Below are 25,746 nucleotides of genomic sequence, written 5' to 3' on the forward strand. Positions count from 1 at the left end.
GAATTAAAAGAAATAATAGCATCAACAATTTGCAAATCATGTGTGTATATATATATATATAATTTACTGCCTTTAGTTAACACACTTTAACTCAATGCAATATATAAGCATCGAGAATGAGCCGAATTCACTTGGTAATAGAAGTTATTAATGTGAGTTATTACAAACATCACGATAAACCCTGGACCAAAGACCCGGTGAACTTTCGGATTATAAAAAAAAAAAAACATCGCGATAAAACATACACTTTTATGGTTACCATATGAAAGATACAAAAGAACAACATCACTTCATTGTCCTTCGGAACATTGTGTCACAGAGACAATATAATTAATTATTTTTTTACGGGTTCTCGCAATTTAACGATTGAACTTGAGCAAGGCGAAAGCAGCAAGCTTCTCGACATCGGGCATGACATGTTTGACGGCGTCGTGGCCGCAGAATCTTTCGGCCCACCGGAAAAGTCCCGGCGTCTTGTCCGGATGAAGGAATTCCTCTCCGGAAAACTTCTCGACAACCCGAAGTGGACTCAACATGGACCCAAATCCGATGTCGATGAAGCCGATGTTGTCCCCTCCGAAGAAATACCCGCCGTTGCTGCATTTCTGAAACGCTTCTTCCAAAAGCGCCATACACCCTTTCAGCTTCTCTACCACCTGCATTCTCCCTTCTTCGTCTTTTGCACCGGCGAGCCCATTGATCGATGTATAGCACTGTGCATATATATATATGTATGTATAGTTATGTATCAGTGTCATGCATGTGTGTGTATATCATCACAAGGTGAGGGGCAAGTAAAGAACTGAGGAACTTGAGAATGAATTTTTTCCAGTTATAATTTTACAACAAATTTTGTATACATATATTCTATAAGATAAAGGGGTTTAGAAAAATTCACATATATGTACCAAATAATCACATAAAATTATATGATAATATCGAAATGTATGCAATCTAAAACACCATGAATTAATTATATAACGATCGCTAGTGTAGTGTGTTAGCTTACATGTTCATCGATGTACATGTCCCAAAACCGAGCCACGGCACGATCGAACGGCTTGGACGGAAGGATGGGCGGATCCGACGGCCATACTCCGTCCACGTATTGAAGGATGTTGAGGGACTCGCTGATGGGCTCACCGCCATGGACGAGAACAGGGATATTATTGTGGACATGGTTGTACTTGATCAGACCCTCACTCTTTGAGTTGAGAATGTCCTCCTCAAGAAACTCATACTCTACGGACTTCAGGTTAAGTGCGATTCGAGCCCTCAGGACGAACGGACTCGGCCACGCTCCGATCAGCTTCACGTCGTTCGAACCGTTCTGAGCCATCTCATATGACCAAAACCCTTTTTTTTTTGGGCTCTTGTGGTGACTGTCTGTTTATTATGCTTTTGCAAGAGCCTCGGTTTTGGTGAATTGTCTCTATGGTTTGCTGTGTTTATATAGAGGGGAATTTGGATTTGTTCTACTTAATTTTTGGTTTATGTTTCATCATTTTTGCGGCTTATTTCTTCGTTGGTGAGAATTTTCAAATTCCAATAAATTCAGAAAATTCGACTTAGTATAACATTTTCTTTGAATCATGATTTATTTATATAATAATGTATAAGAGAGGTGATCCTTTAGATATTATTTCATTTTCATTCGATCAAAATTTTCACTTGATGATATGAAATATATATATATATATACACATATATATATATACATGTATCATTGGCGGACCCAAAACATTTGCGATTGGGGATAATAGTTCACAAATATTTGTAACTGGAGACAATAGTTTTATTATAACTCTCATTAATTATGAAGTATTTGATAATTTCATTTAAAATTTTATAAAATTTTAAAAAAAGTTTAATTAAATAATTGAGAGTCTGTGACCCCACTAATATATGAATAGGGCAATAGGTATGCCCTGTACGTATATGTGCTCGTTACAAGTGTTGTATAAATATGCTTGTTTGGACATCGACCTTTAATTTTTCAATTTTTGGAAAATCTATTATGAAATTTAATATATGTTCTTAAAAAAACCTCCGTAGGTATACTCGCCTGGGGTTTCGCATAAATTTTGGTCGATGATGCAAACTCTATCAATGATATTTAAATTTCTATTATATAATATCCCATATAGTTTTAGTTCCCTTTGAAGCTTTTCATTACAATTTTTTTTTATAATCCAGAAGTTTATTGGACTTTTGATCCAACTATATTTATTTGATCGGAAAAAGTGAATACCTATCTCTAATTACACATTTGAACTCAGAATATTCAACAGAATCTCAACATTTTTCCGGAGACGTTGGATAGTTTGCTCAATACAACACAAGTTTTACAAATATTTGATCAAAATTCACAAATTACTAGTATATGAGAGAAAATTTTACAAAAAAAAAAAGACATAAAATTTTTTACACAAAGAATGCGTAAAGTAAAAGTTTTAGAAAACTAAATATATTTTCTGAAGTCCTTACTTTAAATTTAAATAAGAATTTAAAATTTTTGAGATGTAAAATATGGTAGGGGGAAATGTAATAATATTGGAGATGAATTCATCAATGAAACAGTTTAAATAATATACTTATTATAACAAATGGATTCCATTAGATTTGGTTTGGTAGTGACGCAGCAAAAATAGATAATATGGAGGTTTGACAATTAGATTGCCAATTTATTTATAATTGATCATAATTTGGTATTTGGGGCATTTATATTTGATTAATTAAAATATTCATCTTTGACTAAAAATGCAAATAAAATTATATATTCTGTGGTATATATTGAGAATTAATCGTACGCCCTAAGCGGACATTTAATATTTATGATATAATGTCGCTGTCCAATGTATCTGCGATTGGACCGTAACTGTAAAGTTTTGGATGGTTGTCAATTTAAATAAAAACATAGCAGTAAGTTCTCTTCCATGTAAGTGTGGATGATAAATGTTATAATAGAGAGATACAGTTAATTTTAAATATAGTATTAGGTAAATGAATTTATTTTATTGGTTTAGAAATTATAGTTAGAAATATTTTTTTAAAGTGAAAGGTAATTAATTAAGACTTTAAATTATTTATAAGAATATAATTTAGAAAAAAGGAAATTATTTTTTTATAATATATACACTAAAAAAGTTTGTGTATTACCGTAATTTCGTATAGATAGATGTATAAATAATCAGGAATAAACCGATTTTCATTTCGCATAACTTACAAATTACATTCATTAATCTCTATAGCACTTTAGTAAAAGGTATCGTGATGCTACGAAAATTCTCCATAATTTACAATAAAAATCATAAAGGACGATAACAATTATTAAACAATTTCATACGTACAATTTCCATCGAATAACTCACTAGAAAATATTATTTATGTAATAAATTGGCTGGGACCTTCTCATTGGCTAGTGGGTTTGAACTTTCTTGGTCCTTACTGCTAGTATTAATCAGACAACGCCGTGAATTATTGAATTTGACAAAAATAAGCTTAAAAAACTATATAATATAATATATGTTTATATATACATACACACCCTAAAAAAATTCCGATTATATGTTTCTAAACAAAATTTAAAGTTAAAATTTAAATTACCAAATCAAATTTAACATTAAATTCGAATTCGGATGTATATGTATATATTATACAAATGGAAAACCGAAATGGGCACGTGATTCCAAAAGCAAATGTGACCTAATAAAAGAAATATACAAATCATTGCTCCACGAAGCAAAACTCCTATATACATGTATCCCCGTAGAAACTAATGGTGTTCAAACATGTAAATGGAATGGAATCATAGAAAATGTAAATGAATATTACAGCACGTTTTTTAAATTGTAAAAGGTGGTTGAAGGGAAAAAAGACGTGCAGAGAGCTCATAGTCAAAAAATTACCAAGAAAAAAGAAAATAAAGTCTCAAAAAATATTCTTCTCAATTAAATCAATCAGTAATAAAAAAAAAAGTCGTGTTTTTTTTTGTTGTTGTTGTTGTTGTGAAGAATGTACAATACACTAGGCAGGTTCTTGTTCACCATTCCATTTCCAATGACAGCAAGCGTGAAACTCACACTCAATGCATCAAAAAACCAAACCACACCAGCTTATCCACAGGCTGTTATCTTTTGAATAATCATATCCATTACCTCCGGCTTGTCTGAATCTGAGTTAACCTTCACGTGGAAGTGTCATTTGCCCTGTGCCCAGTTAGGGAAATCACCCGGGTTCGCCAGGACACTGAAAACCGACGTTCCTACACATAAAGACAGTGATACCTTTATTGAAACAGCTGGTGAAAAGTACTGAGATATGTAAACATGTCGAAATAACCAAGAAAAAAACACCATTTCAAAAGGGCAGAGAAGAATGATCTCCTGCTTTAAACCTCACCGATCAATGCCCCTCAAGGTGCCTGGCTGATAGTATATCGATCATAGACAAGGATGGAACTAATATTTGAATCATTCAGATATGAAGTCTCTTTTTGCTATTATTACCTGATGATTCAGGAACTTCACATCAGGCTTCGGAGGATTCCCCAGAATCAGTAATTCGATATAAATACGTAGTTCAACATCTTCTCAAAGACCTTTCTTGCTTCATGGAGCAGACCCACTTCAGCAAGAACTTGAAAGAAAACGTCAAATACATGGGGATCTGAACCCCAGTCCTTGTAGGTGTATATCAAAAGCTAGAAAATGTTTAAAAGAGTAGCTAACATCTAATTTTGGTTTTTGCCAAAAGTTTCTGATAAGAGAACGAGCCACCTTGAAATCCTTTGAGGCCACAGCGAGCTGAATGACAATGCAAAGGGCTTCAAGGTTCGAGTCTCTGCGAAAGCAAGTCCAGTCAAACAAATCCATAACCAAACCGTATTCACTCTTAATCTTCATCAGAACCCAAATCAAGTGATCAGGCCTGAACATGGATTCATAAGGTTTTAAGCTTAGTCTGAGGGGCTCAGGCCGGCGCAACTTTATGCTGACAGAACGTTTTTTGGGCGAATAACCAGGAAAAAGGTCTCGCATCAGTTGATCTAGAGAAACTGAATCCTCGACATAAAAGTATAAGCTTTGAGGCTTGTCGGAAAGATGGATGGGACAAGACCTGAACGAAACTCCCTAAGCCAGAGATGGCACCTCTCTTCTTCGTCATCATAGGAACCCATTGTCATTAAACATGAGAGCCCTTGGATGACAACGCGGCGACAAGAGTTCCCATGTCGGAGAAAAAAGAGCAATGGGACAGCTTCTTCATCCCTCCATCACAATAACGACAAGCCCGGAACTCCATAAAACATGAAAAAGAGAACCGAATCCTGAAAGAAACATTAGACGTCTTTCAATTGCATGCCCCAAACTGCTTTCTCATAGGTATTCCGTCGAACATGTTATGAGCGATCATTCAAACCGGATACCACAACAATCCAGTGAAGAAAACAACCGAAAATGGAGGGAAAACCCTTCTACTCAACCTCACTACTACTCATAGCCGCATAAAAAAATCCAACAATGCTTGTAACATCAGCCCTGCTCTGCAGATCCCAACACAGCAGAAAGCACCGGACTTGGGACGAAAAAAGCGAGGAAGACCAGTTCGATTAGGAGAAAGAAGATCACGGGAACATACGGGTTTTTTTCTAAAATGCACTACTTGGATCACATTAATTTCAGGTGTACACCTAAAAAACATAACGATTTAGCAAAAGTCTGGTTTGCCCTTAATGAAAATGGAAAAGACCAAATAACCTTGAATACGTAACCGTGTGAGAGAAGTCGCACGTGTAGGAATTAAAATCCCGTGAAAAAGTAAAAAAAGAGAGAAATTCAGAAGAAAAAGGGAAATTGGGGCATTTTTACTACAGTTATTTACACAGAACTTAAAAAAATCGAGAAACCGCCGAAAGAGAGAAAGAAAACGCCGAGAGAGAGAGAGAGTTGTGAAATCGGTGAGGGAGAAATCGAAATCGAAAACTCAAGTGTGATTACCTCTGAAACGATGAGAATGCAAGGAGCTTCGTCGAGTGGAACCGCTGTTTCAACACGGTCGAGGTCGGCCGTCGGAAGAACCCAGACGCAGTCGCAGTCGGTGGCGGAGGGGGAGACATCAACAGGCTCAGAATCTTCCCGTGAAAGAGAAGTAAGAATTTTGAATTTGAGTTTGGATTTGAAGTTGAATTTGTGTAGGAATTAGGTTTGGGTTGTCATTTGTTGATCTTAGGTTGAAGAAGACAAAGTCCGAAACATTAGAGAGGGAAACAAAGAATCGTTAAAATTTTGGACGATTGTAACATAAAATTTGCAAATTGTGTGATACAAAATAACAAATAAGTAATTGTAGTGAATTAAGGTTTCGTTCAAAGTTTGATTTGGATTGATGTATGTTTGTAACTTCAAAATTGCAAGGTCGTAATCAGGAAGTGACAGATAAGTAATTGTAGTAATGTCAAATAAATTCGATGTAGAATGACATATTGTAACTTAAAAGTTGCAAGGTGTTTGATAGGAAGTGATAAATAAGTAATCGTAGTGAATTCAATTACGAATTCTGTTATATATTTGATGAACGTAAATATTTTGTTGCAGATTGTTGATATACCCAAAGTTGAATTCTATTATGAATTTGACGATATGAACAAGATAACAGTGAAGGTACCGTCAAAATGTTTTCACGGTAGAAGCAGTGGAATTTCTACATAACCATATGACTGAGGAGGAGCTGAAATATTTCACGGAACAATCGCAATTCAGACACATATTCCACATGAAAAAGAACCAGTCATTGAAGATGAGTTTAATGGTTGCAATCGTCAACCGAACGGTGAAGACGAAGAAAGATGTTGAGTTATAAATTCGATGTTGTTTGTTGTTTGTTGTGGTATGTGTAATTTGAACATGGTTTTTTTTTTTGTTGTGGTTTGTGAACTTGGAACATGGTTTGCTGTTTGTTGTGGTTTTTGAACCTCTGAATCAGGTTGTGGTGTTGTTGTGGTTTGGAACGCGGTTTGCATTATTGTGTTAGTTCAGGGTTTCATAAGTCGAAATAAAGTAGTTGTGTGCTGAAAGTGACAAAAATAAAGTAGTTTTTATGCATATAATGATTCATATAAAAAAATGGGTGGAATTTGAAGTTAAATTAAAAAAGTCAACAAAAAAACAAGTAAAAGTCACTTTACTGACAGGTGGGTCCAGGGAAAGAAGTTGAAGCTGAAAAAAGACGGCATTTGTCGTATTATCGGCCAAAACCAACTATTTACAACGTTATTGCAACTACGTTACGACTCTAACACGACTATATTACGACATAATTACGACTTTTATTGGTCGTAATCGTGTAAAAATTCGTGAAATTTGACGAGTTTTACGTCGAGTGATGATGAAACCCTTGAAAATAAGTATTAGAAATAGATTCAAAGGTACGAATTAACAAAAGAAAGATTTGAAAAAAAAAATTACCAACTTGATTGAAAGTGTTCCTATATGTTTCTTAAACATATATGAACACTTTGATCCAAACCTATATTATTGTATAAAAGTTTTTGAAATGTGACTTATAAGTCAATTTTCCTACTTACTTAGTCGGTATTCATCACTCCTTGCAGAAAACCCGGCAAATTTAACGACATTTTTGACATTTAGACCGAAAATCCAAAGTCGTAATTAAGTCATAATCGAGTCGCAATAAGTTGGTTATGGGCGATAATAAGACAAAACATGGCTTTTTGTCGAATGGCCACCAGTTGTCAGACTTTTGTTCCTTTTTTCGATTTTGCCTTTTTTTATTAAGCTTTTTTGTTATTTTTTTTTAAAATTGGACATAGTCACGATGCATAGGTTTTCAAATGGTCGTAACATAGTCACGATGAAGTCGTTTACAAAAAGTCGTAACATAGTTACGATGAAGTCGTTTACAAAAAGTCATAACAGTTAACAGATGAAATATACATTCATGACAGGTTTTACATTTCATCTTCTAACTGCAAAACGATTTCCTTGTCTTTCTTCTTCCTCTTCTGTGACAGTGGCTCCTCTGAATCATATGGATTCACCCTCGATTTTCTTTTCTTTCCTCTTTTTTCTCCGGCACTCTTGATTCGATTCATGGTCGGTCGACCAACACCTCGTTCTCTTACAATAGGAGGGTTCACTTTCATCTCCGCTACATGATCAGGAATAGTCCAATGGGGGAGAATGCCGGAGCTGTCGGCGGAGCTGTCGGGAAGAATGCCGGAGCTGTCGATCGCAACTCTCGTCGGGAACAATGGCGGAGAAACCAGTCGGGAAGATTGCCTTTGCTGAGAAATACCGACGACGATACATGGGAAGAAGAAGAACACCAGGAGAGAGAAACCCACATTTATTCTGTCGTTTTTTAATTCAACACGTTTTGTTTTTTATTTTTAAAGTAAGGGTAATTTCGACTTTTTGCATACAGGGTTATTTGCGACTTTTCAATCGAAAAGTGGTGTACAAGCTGAAAAATTTTCAGGCCCCTTTTTTTCAGGTGTACACCTGAAATTAATGTGCTCCAACTAGTGCATTTTAGAAAAAACCCCGGAACATACCCATTACCTACAAATGAAGTGACTGTGTTGTGTTCTTCAGCTCTTGCTTACAACGGCTCCCTCGGTTTCTTTAAGCTGATGCAACCCTTCGTGCAAATATTTCTTCGCCCTCCTATACTGTTAATTATGGAGACCCGTTTTCAACAAGCCCAAAAATTAAACACCTTGCTGTTTCCTTCCAGCGGTCATGAAAACCGTGTTGTTTTTCACTGGGCATTCCGGCACACTATTCCTCTATAACGTAAACCAGCATAGCCATTCAGTTTTCGGCCATTTGAGACATTCATCATCACTCGTATGAACAAATACATTATGAAAATTCTTCTTTGACTATAAATTAAAACTCATGAAGAAAAGGGAAGTCATTCAGAGAGGCATAGAGGATAGATTTCATCATGGGGCCAACAAGGCAAGATTTCTGCTTTTTCTACACTCCAAAACTACAGTTTTCACTTTTCAGTAGATTTGTCAAAGCCTCTCCCACATCCATTGTATATATAGATACATACACATGTATGTATCGTTCTGTATATACAGAGATCTAACAGTTAGCTCCAAAAACTTGCCCATATGCTTCATCCCTCCAGCCGAATTCATGAGAAATGTCATCTCATGTTGCAGCAATGAGGCTTACCAAGCCGCTGCAGCTTATCCCACATGCAAAGCATCTGCCGAGGGGACTGGTAATGGGCGGTGTAGTAATCTTCGATGCAACCAAACTGGCAGAACTTGAGGCTGTGAACCACTGTGACTGACCCTCCTCTCGTGCCATTGAACTTCTCTACCCACATTCCCATGCTCACGTCTTCCATCTTGAATAGCTGCAGATTTCAAGAAAAAAGCTTGAACCGGGTCAGTCAAGTATGGCAAGATCCTGGATTTCTCCGGTTAAGCTAAAAGGGTTTACCCTGATATGATTGCTGAATCTATTGGACACAGTTGATTTTGTAAAAGCACTAGATCTTAGTAGGACTTCTTCTTTCTATTGAGTGCAAACAGACTATCTCTCCACATCCTCATAGCAAAGACCTGAACTTTACGTGATCTTTGTATTTTGGCTACTACCACCATGGGTATCACAATAAAAATGCCAAAACTGAGATGGGTTTTGAACCTAAACGGTTAAGATTTCGATCTACCGTTTCCTGCACTGTAATGATTTTTCTCGGTTAAGGGTGTACTGAACTGGGTGAGAAACAGAATCTAATTTCAAAGAAGAAAAGTTCATTCTTTCTGGTCTTCTGATTCTGTTCCTTCTAAAACCAAAACCTCAGATGACAGTATGTAAAACCAAAACCTGGATTGGATATTATATACTATAAGTGTGCACTGGACAACTTACTCGCAACTTCTGCTCTTCAAACTCGTTGACGATGAACTGAGCGATATCAGATGACAGTATGTAACCGGGACCATTTGCGTATGGAGGATAATACTCTTCTGGCCATTCCTGTTTCACAGTTAAAGAAAATGCACTTGAAGCAAGTTGTAGACTTTTATAAAACATCAAAGAAGCAATCTCCTGTTATAATTAACTAGCCAGTCCAGTGCTTTACTTAAGTGCCAGGTATTGAGAATACGGCGAAAAATGCATACCTCATATGTCACAGCCCATTTCCCTGCACGAAGAGGTTTGTGGTAGAAATTAACATTTCCAATATATAGACTTTGTCCTTCCTTAACCTTTTTCGCCTCCTGGATGACAGCATCCAAACGTACGAATGTATCATCATCACATTTCATGATATACTTTGCCGCCACCGTGCCAACCTACAACGGTCCACATCAATCAAGAGAGATGAATAATAATAATAATAATAACCTATCAAAAGAGATGAAAGAATTCGTCCATTACTTACCCCATATTCGCAGATGGCAACCGTCTTGAGCACAACAAGGTCGTAATGATCCATGTAGGGAACTATAACAATGTCACCAAAGTACTCGGCTTCTTTCTTTAGCTCCGCATTGACTTCCTTTCTTGCATGCTACCACGGAATTTTAGGAGAGAGACACAAAATTATTCCAAGAACATAAATATATGCCATTTATCAATGACTAATCCTGCAAAGTACCAGTTGTTTTCCATGATCATCCCTACCAGTGCCACAAAAAACCGTGCTACAGCTTTTGACGACTTGATTAGCTTGTGTTGCATCCAGGATTTCCTCACAGCCATTCTCTCTGCAAAATGGTTGCCGGCAGAAAGAATACCGATGAACAGATCAACGGGTCCTTCGGGTAATGGAGGAGCTTTCCATATGGTTTGCATCTCAAGATGCTTTTGCGGAGCAAAACTCGGGTTGGTAGAGGGCAACGAGGCAGCAAATATGGATTGAACATCAACGTCGCCCTTGATTGCTAAGCCAGTGGCATCCTCAAGAACAAAACCCTGAAACCATAATCGGTAAATGTTAAATCTTGGTCAACAGATTCTGGAATGCTGGGGAGAAGCTTCTTCATTATATCCTCACGGTTCTATAGGGGAAAGACGTGGTGTGTCTTCCATTGACAATGACGTGGTAACCTTCCATTCCAACTGTCGACCTGCTCGAAGGGTGAGAACAAAGAGCTCTCCTTCTGAAAATGGGTATGGCCATTCATGCGTTATCTTCTTCCTCCGACCTATCAGTCTGCCCAACCACCATGACGCCTTAGATTCCTCGGACCTGTCATCATTATCTTCTCTCATCCATGTCTCACATTTCACCTCTCCATCAACTTCACAGAATTACATTTTCATCATCAGTTTCTGATTAAAAAACGAACCTTTGGCAGGACAAATACATATAAACAAATCAAATGTCGGAGGATCCGAACATATCCACCAATCATAACCAAAACCCAGAATTGTTGAATGAGAAGTGAATACCGGTTTCGTCATCAGAATTAGATTCGTGACCATCGCAGCGTAAAGCGGTACCCCATTGCATGCGGTAACAAGTGTTCTGCTCAATCACTGGTTTCCCACTCCAATCACCCTTAATCCTCGGGTTGAAATGGAGGATCCGAGGCGGATCTTCACCATCCACCGTCTTCAGACCTTGCAACTCCATCATGAACTGGGTTACCATCACCGAGTCGTCTCCTTCCTTCACCACCGTAATCTTCGGGTCTTGCTCGGCGTGCGCCCAGTGCGGCGTAGCCACGACGGTAATGTGAGAGCCCAAGGTCAATCCGCACGGCAGAACCATGACCCGGCTCCGATTCACGAACTCCGACCCGGATACAGTGATCGAATCAGGGCATTTCTCGGTTCCGTTTTTAGTTGGGGTTTTCGCCTCGTGGAGCTTGATCAAACCCGAATCGAGCTCATCCCACATTCTCCTCCCCACCGAAATCGCGTGCTTTGCGGTTTTGTGGAAGATTGAGAATTCATCGGCGGATCCGCTGCCACTGTCGAAAATGCTCTCATTGACGAAAATATCGGACACAGTCTTGAACTCCCGCGCTCGCCGCTCGGATGACCGGAACAGAATCCGGTCCGGGTCCTTCGAGGGTCGACGTGGATGTTCTTCGACAGCCCAGTTTGCTTCTCTGTCAACGAGGATCTGTCTGGGCAATGCTTCGACAATCGCAGACGATGACCCAGACCCGGTTCTGAAAACGAGTGGGATCTCAAGACTCATGCAGAGGAAGTAGAACAAGAGAACAGCCACAAAGAACTGGACCAGCCCGAATCGAGTCGGTGACACATAATGGTCGAGTTTGGGCTTCTTCATTGCTCGAGAGAAGCGAAGAAAACGAAGTATTTTCCAGAACCAAACCCTAGAATCAATTTGGAGGGTGAGGGGCTTAGTGACGAGCTATAAAAATTCGATGAAGCATGAATGCGATTACCGGGGAGAATAAGAGATTAAATGATTCAAAAGGCTAAAGCTTTATCAAAATTCTGCTCTTTGCTCGAACTTTATAAAGAAATCAGAAGGAGAAGAAAAAAAATTGCACAGAGAAAAAAACTGTACTTGCGTTTCGCGAGGTCGGTAACCGGCGCTCGACGGACGGACAGTCGGCATATAAACGACGTCGTGTTCATATTCCATTTTTTTTTATCTTGGAATAAAATATAAAAATTGCGTCATAACGTGTACAAATTTGAAATTACGAACTGAACACAAAGCTACCTGGTGATGGTTAGATATTTACATCCGAAAATAAATTAAATATAAAAAAACCGTCGAAGTTTAATTGCGTATATAACTGAAACTGAGAATGTTATGATTGGTGAGATGTTTGGATTTTATCATTGTTGGTCCAATATAAAAATTCACAAAACATATATGGCATATGATTTAATCATTAGAGAAGGAAGACGGCCACGTAGTTGAATACATACACCGCACATTCCAAATCTTTCTATGATTTTGTTCATTTTTTTAAAAAAACATTAGTATATTTAAATCCATACATATGTTTTTTTTTTAAGTTTTGAATGAGTGACCACAGAGTCATGGTGTTGTCGGCGGTGACCGTTGGAGGCTTGGGACCTCTTTGCTTGCTCTGGTTATATATATATATATATATATATATATATATGAGATTATATTCATCTTGTTTTAAAATTTTTTAAAACAAATGGGCCCACTTTCATGTCGCCTGCCCTCTTTCTTTGATTAAGACAACAAATTATGGTATTCTTCAATCAAATATTCGTTTGTACTGTTACACCAGAATTGAAACCTTGATGGTTATTGTAACATGGTAAGAGTAATTTTTAATGGGGAGTCGTCAAATCAATTAGCCGTTTAAAGCCAAAAAAAAAAAATGCAACATGACCATTCTGTTATAGTACTAATGGTGACGTAACCTCCCTCTTTAATTATAACTTGGAGCATGTCATGTGCGAAGGTGAGATTTATTAAAAATAACCCAGAAAGGTTTACAATTGCAATGGATGGTGATGTAGACTCATATCTAACATGCATGATTAGATTTAAGGCAGTTAATGATCATTAATATATATATTTAAAAGGAATTTCTATATGTTTTTGTTTTAGACACGGTGCTCTAATTCAATTAAGAGAGAAAAAAAAAGTAATAACGTATATATTTTTATTAATATAGTTTAAGAAGAAATTTTTAAAAAAAAGTCAAAGCAAGTGAAGTGTTCTTAAACGTGAAACGGCAAAGATTACGCCAAATGTTGGAACTTAGACATAAAGAGGCTGCATGCATGGAGAGATGGCTGTTGGAATGGGCCCACCTTTTGTCCGTTGACTGAGTTTGAACACGCAAACAAACACAAACAGTGTTGAAGAGCCCAACCACTTTGACCCATCCGAATTGGAACCAACTCTCAATCTAAGCATCAATGCATGAATCTCGTATTAGATTCTGCTTAATACAACCTCTATGGAATGTCGATTATATATATACACACACACACGCACTTCTAGATAATCGAATGATGTAATGAATGTATGTAAACATCCTAATTCATATAAAAAACATGTTAATATTTCATATAGTAGATTGTTGTAAAGAAGCACAAATCTCTTCCGACAAGAGAGAACCCCACAAAAATCATGGATCTTACAACCGGCAAGGGAGAGAGAGAAGAGAATAGACAGAACAACAAAACGGGAGGAAAGAAGCTAATCTAACCAGAAAATCGGAATAACAAAACAAAAACAAAAAAAGACTGCGGCTTCAACCGGACCGACCCACGAACACACTTTAGTAATCCGATCATCATCTTGGATCGAATTTCTCTCAACGTGTCGAAACGATCTCCATCTCCGGAGACATCTACAGGGATACAAACAAGAATGGCAAAGAACAAGAACCGGGTATTGGATATATCAAGGGGTTACAAAAAATAATCAGGGGTCTTGCGTGTGGTTTCAGGCTCGATCTGACGAGGGGCTGGGTCGAATTGAAGGAAATTCTGATCCATGTTCTCCCCTATCTCTAAGATTGCAGCCATGTTCCCACACCGGTAACAATAGTTCGGGGCACTAAATACAGTCACGACGTTCTTTTCCTGCAGACGGGGAAGTAAGAGCGTTAGGAATAGCGAGGAACTGAGACGGATGGAGAGGAGGGCAATGGACTGCTGCTCTCAATTTTTTTTACCTGACACCAGTTATATCCCTCCATGACAAGCTGATGAGCCCGGGATATGAGAGTGAGTCCATTGGTGTGGTTAAACTGAGTGGCGATATCCTGCCCAAAAGTGTAGCCAGCACCACGAGGGGATATTCCCCAACCGCAACGGTCATCTGGGTCTGACCACAGGAGATCGCACATTGGTCCTTCGTGCGGAACCTAGAGGTGTGATAAAGGGAATGTTGTCATAAATCTCTGGAGTTGAGCAAGCTGGTCGGTCTGTTTTGAAATCGGTTTCGATACAATGAAAAATGAACTCACCTCCTGAATACGGTCTAAGGCTCGGATGTTGTCAAGTGTGTCTAGAGACGGTGATAGTCCTCCATGTAAACAGAAAACCTATGGAATAGAGGGTTTGATCAGTCTAAAAGGTAAGTAAATCGTATCCAGATAAATGACACAGTTATGGAGAATAAGCTCATTAGTATACCTGACTCTCGATGAGAGCTGTGAGAGGAAGGTAGTCAAAAAGGTCGGTGAAGTACTTCCAGACGTTTGCATTTCCATATTTCCTCAGGCATTCATCATAAAATCCATACCTGAAAGGGCAACGCAAAGAAAAGAATCAGCAATCTCAGCTTAGACAACTCACTAGCACGAAAACAGCATAAGAAAAAGGAGCAAAACTCAATCTGTAGGGAGACATATATGGGCTGCTGAGCAACGAAAGTCAGGAAACAGAAAGAGCTCTAGCTTTTCGGCAGAAGATGATTACACGAGTTTATCGAGAGGATTCTTACACTTGAGTAATTTGCCGGCTCTCATGATTCCCTCTAAGAATCGTAATTCTATCCCTGTACCGAACTTTCAGGGCTACCAAGAGTGTGACTGTCTCAACAGAATAATACCCGCGATCTGCGGACAGACATAGCAACTATATCAAATGACTAGTTCAGCAACTTAAGCCTCGTAAAAAGAACTAGCAAACTGGCGTTGCGTAATCACATGAAGGCGTCAATAAAAATGATAGAAACTCAGATCCGGTGACAAGGAAGTTGAAAAAGAAATCAGCACACAGTAGTGATTATCCTTGAATGTTCTTACTTCAAAGTTAAAGGCACTGGTACTCCATCTCTACTCTACTTATGGTAAACAGCACCAATAGATTATCCAAATCCTAGGTATTGCAATGGTATCCGGCAACAAAAACAAAAGACAAAACCAAACTCCAAACGTAAAGGACGGAAATGGCAAAGTCATTTATGTAATAATTACAACAGAGCAAGTTTGCCATAAACCAGAAACAAGAAATAGCAATAACAATCAAGGATATAGGGCAAGCATTCCCAAAAGGATGCAGCTAAAACAATCTACCATCAGCTATGGAAGCCATCGAAAGACCTGTACGAAAATTTTTCCAATTCCGGGTAAATCTACCTCTACATACGAGAAATTAAGGTAAAGCAGATCCAATCTCGCAAACCAACAGATCTGTGAAATGAACGATTTAAGAGTCAAAATCAAGCATGAAAACTGGGAAATGTAAGGCCCCGAAACAGACCTACATAGTCGCCCATGAAAAGATAGTTTGTATCTGGCGCGGCGCCACCGATCCGAAAAAGCTCGAGGAGATCGTAGAACTGGCCGTGGATGTCGCCGCAGACGGTGACCGGGCACTTCACCGGTTGAACGTTCCATTCCTCCACGAGAATCGCCCTTGCCTGATCGCAAAGCGTCTTTACCTCCGCTTCCGACAGCGGCTTACACTCCATCAGCTGCTCAATCTGACGGTCCAGATCTCCGGTCGCCGGCATCTTCCTGTCCGAATCCCCAGCCACCGATCTTCGCCTTCCACCTCTTGAATCTACCAAACAGACGATCCGGGTTCTCTCAGACTCGGATCCGGATAACGATTACCCACCTTCCTTTCTCGATTCGCTCTATCCAACATCACTCAAAAGCTTCCTGAAATTTCACCGAAACGCGAACAGAAAAAAACACGCACACATGAACGCGAGCTTACCGATGTTTATCAGACAAATCTCTTTTATTTTTTCAGGAAGATATTTTCCCAAAAGAAAAGAAAAAAATAAAATAGCGAGAGGTTGATAAGGAAAACAAATTGGCCGCGCCGAGTCAAACTCTGTGTAGAAAGTGACACGTGTCCCAAACATTCCCTATACGTCCGTTTGATTTTTAGGTCCACGTCATCCCCGTCTTTCAGTTATCACTTGCGAGCATATGAATGGGCCCCACAAGGCCCACTTGCCAAAGGCTATTCCTAATGGATCTTTCGTTAATGGGCCCTTTTATGGAACACAACTAGATCCAATAAAATCTTATATATTTGAAATATCATGGACCCACATTAGAATAAAAGCTTCATAACATTCAAATTCATTTCGAAATGGGATACTATATTAAGAAAATACATAATGTTTTCACTTTATAAAAAATAAATTAGTCAATTCAACACAAAACGATTGTTCTGTCACACATCTAAATGTGATCGTAATCTCCATATGCATGCGAAATACATTATACAAACAATTTATAATAAGTTGGGTTCTATTAATTGTATATTTTAATTTAAATATGTAGAGCAATTTGAGCCGCCATGGTTTTGAAACTTCCCAGCTTTAGACTAGTCTTCGCGGTTACTTTAATTCCCCACGACAGGAAGCAAACACATGACAGGCCAAAAAGCTTGTTAGGTTTTGTCTCTTTGGTTTTTTTTCAATTTTTTTGGCAAATATCTCTGCTTGATCTTACTCCAATTATTTAAATTTTTTAAGTTTTAAACATTTAAACAAATCCATATTCCAGTCCAATGAATTTGATTAGAACCAACATTGAAACAAATCCATATTTCCTCTTATATGGGTGTATATATGTGGAAATACAAACATGCATGCGTTATAGTATTAAGAAATGTAACAATGATGTTTTCCCGACGTTTACCATCGATCTTGGTAATCGAAAGGGAATAATAAATTTTTAGGGTTTACTGATATTTTTGTGTACGATTAATATAACTGCTTTCGCTTCTTTCTATAAACTTTTTATAAGTGTGATATATATTAATTAATTTAAGATGAATTAATAAATATGTTTATCGACTGTCGATTGATGGAGGGTCAGGCAAATGAGTGGAAAAGGAAGGAGTAGTGGTTGGGCTAACCCCACAAAAGTACCAAAGAATCAATTTTAGGAAAAAAGCCTAACACAGGAAGCAATTCATTTATCCCCTTTATTTAGGAGACCCTCCACTCCTTTTCAACATTTCACTATATATATTGGTGTATATAGATAATACAACAGATTATATATATATATATACACATGTGTGTATGTGTGTGTGTGTATACGTATACAAACAAGAGACATATCCATGTTTTTTTTCCTTCTTGGGCTCAGTCTATTTGTATTTGGTTTCAAAAACACTATCAAAATGGTTCTTTTCAAAGATTGTAATTAAGCTTTCTATACAGAGAAACCCATATTATACTCGCAACCGTTAATGTTGCCGTCTTGTATATATGTATTAATTTGTTTCCATGCATGTTCTTGAAATCTTTAAAATATTCTATTCTTTTATCATTTTTTGTCTACGTACGTAGAGAGAGAGAGAGAGAGAGAGAGAATTTATGCAAAGAGAAAAGAAGGAAGAACATGTAAATATAAAGTAGAGTTTCCCAAAAAGACAGACGTTTGGTTTTTTCCTTGTTTTCCCGAGATTCTTCTTTTTATTATTATCAGATTTGTGTGTGTGTGTCTCTGTGTATATATATACACACCAAGTTATATATATGTATATATTAGGATAATAATGACAAAGGAATAGAAATGCAAGATGACGAATGTTTTCAGCATGAAAACGAGATATAATATCATTCAAAACGAAGAGAGAAACTCAGCATACAAGACGTGGAAGTGGACGTAACTCTCCCTCTGTTCTTTCCTCAGCTTCCATCCCAATGCTTTTAGTTACGTGTACTCAAGCAAGCCCCGGTGGTCGTCGCGAGTTCCCCGCTCTCCTGTGTCATTTATGACGAACACCCGATACTTCATTTTCCTTTGCGTTTTGAAATCTTTGTATTTATATATCTATAATTTTAATATGTTGATTAAAAACCATATGGTTTTTGTAACTATCATATCATCGACAATATCATCATCCTCACTCTCGTCTTCAACCACCATATACTTGTCGAAAGTTAATAAAAACCCTAACATCAAACTCTTATACCGTTACAAAATTTGCGAAATATCGTGTATTCTTATTAATTCAGCCAAATAACATATATATATATATAGACACAAATTTTAAATCGTGTTAAGAAACTATACAACTAATATATATCTATAATACTCCAAAAGAATCTACTAAACGACCGTTTATATTTTGCTTATGTAACATGATTAGAATTTGATTTAGCAACAGAAAGAATCTTGATACCTTCGATATATAAGAAATATATAGCTTCCCCATAACGAGAAAGAGAAGGAAAGGAAAAGAGACCAATGTAATAAAAGGGTTAAAGCTAAAAATAAAGCAAAAGAGAGATTTATAATAATTTTAAAAAAAACTAAGCAGATTTGAAACAATATTGTTAACCAAAGGCTGAATGAAAGTTAAACACTACAGGCTTTCTCAAAGCCTCTGCCTCATATGTTTTAGTCTCAGTAATTAATTTGTACGTCTCATCGCATGCTCATCATTATGTATCGGTGTATACACATCCGATTTATCATGCATCGTCCATGGTTTCATAAAAAAACACAACTTAACGAAAGAAACCTTCACAAACACATAAATACACACACACACACACGTAAGTATATATACATACATACATACATACTACATATACATACATATATATATATATACACATGAGATTGGAAAAGAACCTGTTGTGTATGGGATCTGGTCCACGAGGAACTTTTCTTTTGCTGGCTACTAAGTTAAGAACTTGGAGTTTTGATCCATCTTTGAGCCCTTCGCCTTCCTTCCCACTCGTTGCAGAATTGTAAGTGCCGTTAGAGGTCGTCGCATTCTTGCCGCTTTTTCGCAACACAAAGGCTTCGATCAACAAAAGAGATATGAACCCTATTGCAAGTGCCCGAAACAACACTTGGAGACGAAGAAAACGGCCGAATCTCGTTGTTTTCATCCTCTCTTGCGGGTTTTTTTAAAAGAAATTTTGTGATTATTTTCTTGGGTTGGTCGAAGTAAAGACAGATACAAACATCAGAAACGGTCTTTTTTTTGTCGATTGTGAGGCTAAGCGAGAGAGAGAGAGAGACAGAGAGAGAGAGAGAGAGAGAGAGAGAGAGAGAGAGAGAGAGAGAGAGAGGGAGGGAGGGAGGTTATCACTTTGATGAGTTTCGGATGATCGATGTTCTTTATAGGTTGAAGGGTTTTTATTGCGTTTAATAAGTGTTCACTTTTCTCGAACAATTGGGACGTCTAGAGACATATGTGGCCGATGAATCTTATATAAATTGTTCTGTGAAGTTAAATTATTATTACAAAATAATTTCGGGCATTGGTATTTGTGTTGTTTAAATAAATGTAAAATATACCCGACATATATCCATAAAACACAATATTCCATATTGTATAAGACTGAAAGCAGAAAAAAAAGGAAGGTGAGTGAATGAAAAACAGCTGGTCTGAAACGTGACATGAATAGAATTTTTACGAAGGCCAATAATATATATATATATATATATATATATATAATATAATATAATATAAGCTTTAAGTATATGAGAAGGTTCGGATACGATTTGAAGTTTTCTGTTTGGCTGGTAAGAATTTAAACTTTTTCTTTGTATCATTATTTCTAAAAATTATAAAAAAAATTAAAATTTTATCTTATGTTAGTTTTAGGATTGAAAGTGCTTAAAAAATAAAAATTTTATGATGACTAAATAGAACATAATTTTTTTACTTTACAATTTATGGGGAGTGTGATAAATAAATATATAAGGTTACGGTGAGAGAATTAAGTTTATAAGTTTAATACAAACAAGTGGGAATATAAAATATAATCATCAAAAACCTTTACGTAATATTTTTAAATATACTTCTATTAAAATATAAATATAAATACTACAAATTGTTTTCTCTATTTTTAAAATATATTAAAAATATAATTATTAAAATTTATATATATATATATATATCACTCCATAATTTATATTTGGCGAAGACCCTCCGTAGATTTTTTATACATACATTTATAAAATATAAAGCCTAATCACATCATAAGATTCTGATTTGTGACTGTACAGTGAATTAAATTAAAGCATTGCCTAAAATAATCTTTTGTTTTCAGAGGGTAGGATTTTATGCCTGAATTACTTGGACCACTCTTTATATCTCATGATTTATACATACCACAATGTTATAAATTAACAATGAGAAAAAAAGGTGGTCACGAGTCCGGTGCTCAGGATTTTTAGAGTACTCGAATATGAACTCAATAAATTTTAAATTTTAAAATCTGAAATCGAACTTAAATTTTTGAGTACTTGAATTATATTATCCGCGAGATAATATTGAATCCAACAGATTTTGAATATGTTTTGATTAAATTTCATAAATTCATAGATGATATATAAATAAGTTATAGCATCCTTAAAAAATATTTTACATCCAAAATAATTATATCATAAAATAATATTTTTTATATATAAAGACAAAAACAATTAGATATTGATAAATATTTTTGTAGATTTTTAATAAATAATATATATAACGATTATTTTTACTATTCAAATGTCAGTGGGTATTTATTGGAATTGAAAATACGAATCTAAACCTAAATACGAATTTCGCATTGCAAAATATATTAAAACCCGATCCGATTTTTGGATACTTGACCCTCGGATCGGGACGGATATCCGAAATTCGGGTATTTTTGTCCATGGATGGTGCATCGATAAAGCAGGTTCCTTAGAATATATTTCATTATCACACACACGCGCCATAATTTTCAGTGATATATCAAAGTGATTTTTCCCTTGCGGAAAAAAGGTTATACAGAATCCTATGCTTTTGTGAATACGAGCTTCAACACGAAGTAACATTAAAAAACGGCATTTAAATAATTACTGCTTATAATATGGAGGAACATTTACATATATATATGATTACTATTTTGGTTATAAACAAAAACAACTGATGGCTAACACGAATCATCCGACGCACTTTCACCAAACTGTATATTAACATTTCTTTTTAATGATGAAAAAATATGGAATTTATTTTGTAATTTCCTTTTGTTTTCCAAATTGGTAATACGAAAATATTATTATATATTTTAAAGAGAATGATACATTTTTATTGTTAAGTGAATTACCTTTCAAAATACATACATATATATGTGCACAATAACAACGTACTTTTATTTTTTTTTTTTTTTTTTTTTTTTTTTTTTTTGATAACATTGGGGAACCCCGTGACTACCTACCCTTACAAACGGAGACGAACTGGCCACCACCCGCGCCTAACAGTCCCCATGGACCTCAGTCCGCCGGACCTGGCCACCAGGCGCGCCTAACGCTCGGGCCGTAGTTGGGCTTAGGCGCCTGCGGGTCAAACCCCAAGCCCACGACGTACGAGCCTGCGACACACGCGTGGGATGTAAATCAGCCCGTTATGACAGGCTGACAGGCGAGCAGGTCAGATGGAAGAAGGAGCGGCAGGACGATTCGATCCCCCCACCTCAAGGAGTTGCCCCCCTGCCTTCTGCCACTTGACCTGGCCCCGAAGGGCCGTACTTTTATTTTTGTTTATGTCGTCTAACAAATACACATTTTTAGAAAACCTAAAAAGATATGTAATGATTCGGCCGCCTTTGCATGAAATCATAAAGTAAAATACGTACATTCCATGCAATGATTCGGCCGTCATTGTTCATTTTCTCGACTCAACTGTTTTGCATTTTAATAAAAAAAATTTATTTCGCCACCAAATCTTAATCAGTTGTATTTATTATAATTTGGAATATCGTAATTGGATATTAAGCTTCTAAAGAAAGCTTTGTATTATAATTATTATCTTTATAAGGCCATTATACATTCCACGTTTATCATTAATTACTGATACTTTAGACAACTTTTCACTCTGAAATTGAATAATATCTTTAAAATCACAGTCGTTGTCCATGTATTCTAAAAAAATCTTGATCTATCCACCGGATTTCTCCAAATATACCAAATATGAAATAGAAAATTCATATCTATATCGGATCTTGATATATATATATATATATATATATATATATATAAAATCCGATGGAACGTGTAAACTACTTTGCATCTATCTCTCCCCAAGAAAATTCGAATGTGATTTAACATATATATATATATATATAAAGCTTGAGCTCATGCATCGACATATATATATGTATATGGAGGTCCCCACAATATATAATAGGAGATGAATCTTATGCCAATTCTCTCCAATATATTTCTTTGTTAAAAAATCATTATGCTTTTTGGTTCAAATCTTACTTTTTTGTTGTTGGGTTCATCTTATAAGCTTTTAAGAATCCATTTTTGTTGTGTACTACACCATACATATATGTTTTTTTTTTCTCTTTTCTTTTTTCCCCCATTATTTTGACACGTTTTACCATTATTCAAATATAATCTAAGCTACTATATCGTTATACCACAGACCCAAAAAACATATTATTTTATAGAAACAAAAAAACCTTTGTTTTATTAAATGTTAAGAAACCTTAATCTCGGGGACTAGAATATATGGTTTTTAAAAAAAATCTTTTCATAAGAGATGGTTACATCAAATACAAAATATGGTTCGGTTCGGTCCAGATAAAAAAGATAAAATTCTGGTTGTAAGTAATTAATTATGTTTTCGAACTTTAAAAAGGAGATTTTACCCCAAAAAAAACTTTAAAAAAGAAAAAGATGCGTAATTGCGTATTCGGACGCCTCGTTCACAGATGAAAACGAGAAACTGTTCTTGTTTTAAAACCAGAGAATACGCATGTCTGTTGACTCGAGAAGACAAAAACCTCAAATAGAACTGCTTGTCGTTTTTTCTCTTCGTCACGGTCTTGGACATTCGATTCAGTTATTCATAAATAGAATTGATCCAAATCGAATAACAGGCAACTGTGACCGACTTGAATTTGATATAAAATCAAATAGTTATGATATTTTATAACCGAAAAAAAAACAAATCGAATATAAACATAACCGATAACCCGTAATTTTTTTTAAAAAGTAATCATTTTTTTCATTAAAAACTAAACACATAACCGAACAGAAACTAACATAAAATCTAAATGGATATAAATTTTCTAAAACCTAAAAATCGAACCTAAAAAACAATCTCTAAATATCTATGAGAATATTAGCAGGGTTACTAGTTATTACATGTTTATGCTGTCGGCCCGTTTCCCCTAAATAAAGTAGTGGGCTTAATTCGGCCCATAGTTTTGGTAAGCATGATGATAGGTTCTGTTTCCATCCGCAACTGCTGTTTCTCTTTCATGTTTTCAGAAACCCAATTGAAATAAATTTTTTTAGAAATACTATGTGGTGAGTAAACGTGGAATTGGAAATACAACGTTCCATCCATTGGGCATTTTTCTTGTAAACCACAACCTCTTCATGTCCCTTGAATTCATCCATTGGGCTTGTCTTTTGTTATTCTTTATGGACGGCCCAATATTCTTCATCAGATTTTACCACAATTGGGCCCTCACCATAGCTCGGCCTCCATTTTCGGTTATAATCAATTATAATATATAGGGTTAATCGACAAAAAAACAGTATTTTTTTCAGGTCAACGAAAAAACTCTGTACTTTTTTTATTATCAATTAAATCCTGTACTTGGTGTGATTAATCCATAAAACTCCGTACTTTTTAAATATTCACCGAAAATCCCCTGCGGATGTCAACTCAAACAAAAATGATTATGTGGCAATGATATGACATCAACACATCATCATAATTATGTCACATCATCATTTCAAACAAAATTTAAATTAATTTCTTTATTTAAATTAATATATATACACACAAATTTCCACTTGGTGTGATTAATCCATAAAACTCCGTACTTTTTAAATATTCACCGAAAATCCCCTGCGGATGTCAACTCAAACAAAAATGATTATGTGGCAATGATATGACATCAACACATCATCATAATTATGTCACATCATCATTTCAAACAAAATTTAAATTAATTTCTTTATTTAAATTAATATATATACACACAAATTTCCACATATATATATATTAAAAATAAAATTATTTATAATTAATAAAATATATATACACATAACTACAATATATATGTATATTATAACTAATATATATACATTAAAATAAAAGTAATTATAATTAATTTTATATACATACATGATATATATTAAAATACATATTAAAAATAATATGTATATATATATATATTAGTTATACATGCAACATATATATAAATACAACTAATATGCATATTAAAATAAAAATAATTACAACTAATATATATATATATACAATATATATTAAAAAATAATATGCATATATATATATATTATTTATAATATAATTTATAATATATATATTGTAGATATGCATATATTTTTTATTAGTTATAAGTAATTTTATATTTAATATATATATATATATATATATATATGTATGTATGTGTGAATTTGTATGTATATATTTAATTTAATTTAAATTTTGTTTGAAATGATGATATGGCATAATTATGATGATGTGTTCATGTCATGTCATTGTCACATCATCATTTTTGTTTGAGTTGGCATTCGCAGGGAATTTTCGGTGAATGTTTAAAAAATACGGAGTTTTATGGATTAATCACACCATGTACAAAGTTTAATTGGTAATAAAAAAAAAGTACAGGGTTTTTTCGTTGACTTGGAAAAAATATAGGGTTTTTTTTTGCGATTACCCCTAATATATACACAAACAAGTGTATGTATATATATATATATATTATATTATAACGGGAAAAGTTTGAATTTGAGTCATCTACCTCTCCCAAAATATGGAAGACATCTGGGTGAATACCATTCTCCACGCTTAAATTTAAATTCGGGTAAGA

General features: G+C 35.6%; 3 protein-coding genes across 3 annotated transcripts; all 3 read right to left on the bottom strand.

Moving 5' to 3' along the window:
• Positions 1 to 126: 126 nt before the first annotated feature.
• Positions 127 to 1,406, bottom strand: LOC104822941 (glutathione S-transferase U11-like). Its single transcript, XM_010554308.1, has 2 exons — positions 1,010 to 1,406; positions 127 to 713 (listed from the first exon to the last, which is right to left on the bottom strand). Exons 1-2 carry the CDS (start codon positions 1,337 to 1,339, stop codon positions 360 to 362), a joined length of 684 nt encoding a protein of 227 aa, XP_010552610.1. The 5' UTR covers positions 1,340 to 1,406; the 3' UTR covers positions 127 to 359.
• A 7,518-nt stretch (positions 1,407 to 8,924) lies between these two features.
• On the bottom strand, positions 8,925 to 12,557 carry LOC104822942 (hydroxyproline O-galactosyltransferase GALT4). Its single transcript, XM_010554309.2, is given in 8 exon segments — positions 8,925 to 9,396; positions 9,918 to 10,025; positions 10,172 to 10,345; positions 10,435 to 10,563; positions 10,677 to 10,967; positions 11,050 to 11,112; positions 11,115 to 11,296; positions 11,448 to 12,557. Coding segments are annotated over 8 exon segments (2,013 nt in total). The 5' UTR covers positions 12,298 to 12,557; the 3' UTR covers positions 8,925 to 9,180.
• Positions 12,558 to 14,010: 1,453 nt separating this feature from the next.
• LOC104822943 (serine/threonine-protein phosphatase PP2A-2 catalytic subunit-like) lies at positions 14,011 to 16,707 on the bottom strand. Its single transcript, XM_010554310.1, has 6 exons — positions 16,185 to 16,707; positions 15,424 to 15,538; positions 15,114 to 15,222; positions 14,945 to 15,022; positions 14,651 to 14,842; positions 14,011 to 14,558 (listed from the first exon to the last, which is right to left on the bottom strand). The coding sequence occupies exons 1-6, from the start codon at positions 16,435 to 16,437 to the stop codon at positions 14,385 to 14,387; spliced, it is 921 nt and encodes a 306-aa protein (XP_010552612.1). The 5' UTR covers positions 16,438 to 16,707; the 3' UTR covers positions 14,011 to 14,384.
• Positions 16,708 to 25,746: the final 9,039 nt, after the last annotated feature.

This window comes from Tarenaya hassleriana, unplaced genomic scaffold, assembly GCF_000463585.1.
Source record: "Tarenaya hassleriana unplaced genomic scaffold, ASM46358v1 Cleome39, whole genome shotgun sequence".
NCBI lineage: Eukaryota > Viridiplantae > Streptophyta > Magnoliopsida > Brassicales > Cleomaceae > Tarenaya > Tarenaya hassleriana.

Excerpts from the sequence above, each read along its gene's own strand:
- LOC104822941 (XM_010554308.1), bottom strand. The coding sequence starts at position 1,339 with ATGGCTCAGAACGGTTCGAACGACGTGAAGCTGATCGGAGCGTGGCCG. Across the intron at positions 714-1,009 it reads ACATGTACATCGATGAACAT|TGCTATACATCGATCAATGG; the intron begins GTAAGCTAACAC and ends ATATATGCACAG.
- LOC104822943 (XM_010554310.1), bottom strand. The coding sequence starts at position 16,437 with ATGCCGGCGACCGGAGATCTGGACCGTCAGATTGAGCAGCTGATGGAG. Across the intron at positions 14,843-14,944 it reads CCTTAGACCGTATTCAGGAG|GTTCCGCACGAAGGACCAAT; the intron begins GTGAGTTCATTT and ends TCACACCTCTAG. Across the intron at positions 14,559-14,650 it reads AGGGATATAACTGGTGTCAG|GAAAAGAACGTCGTGACTGT; the intron begins GTAAAAAAAATT and ends CCCCGTCTGCAG.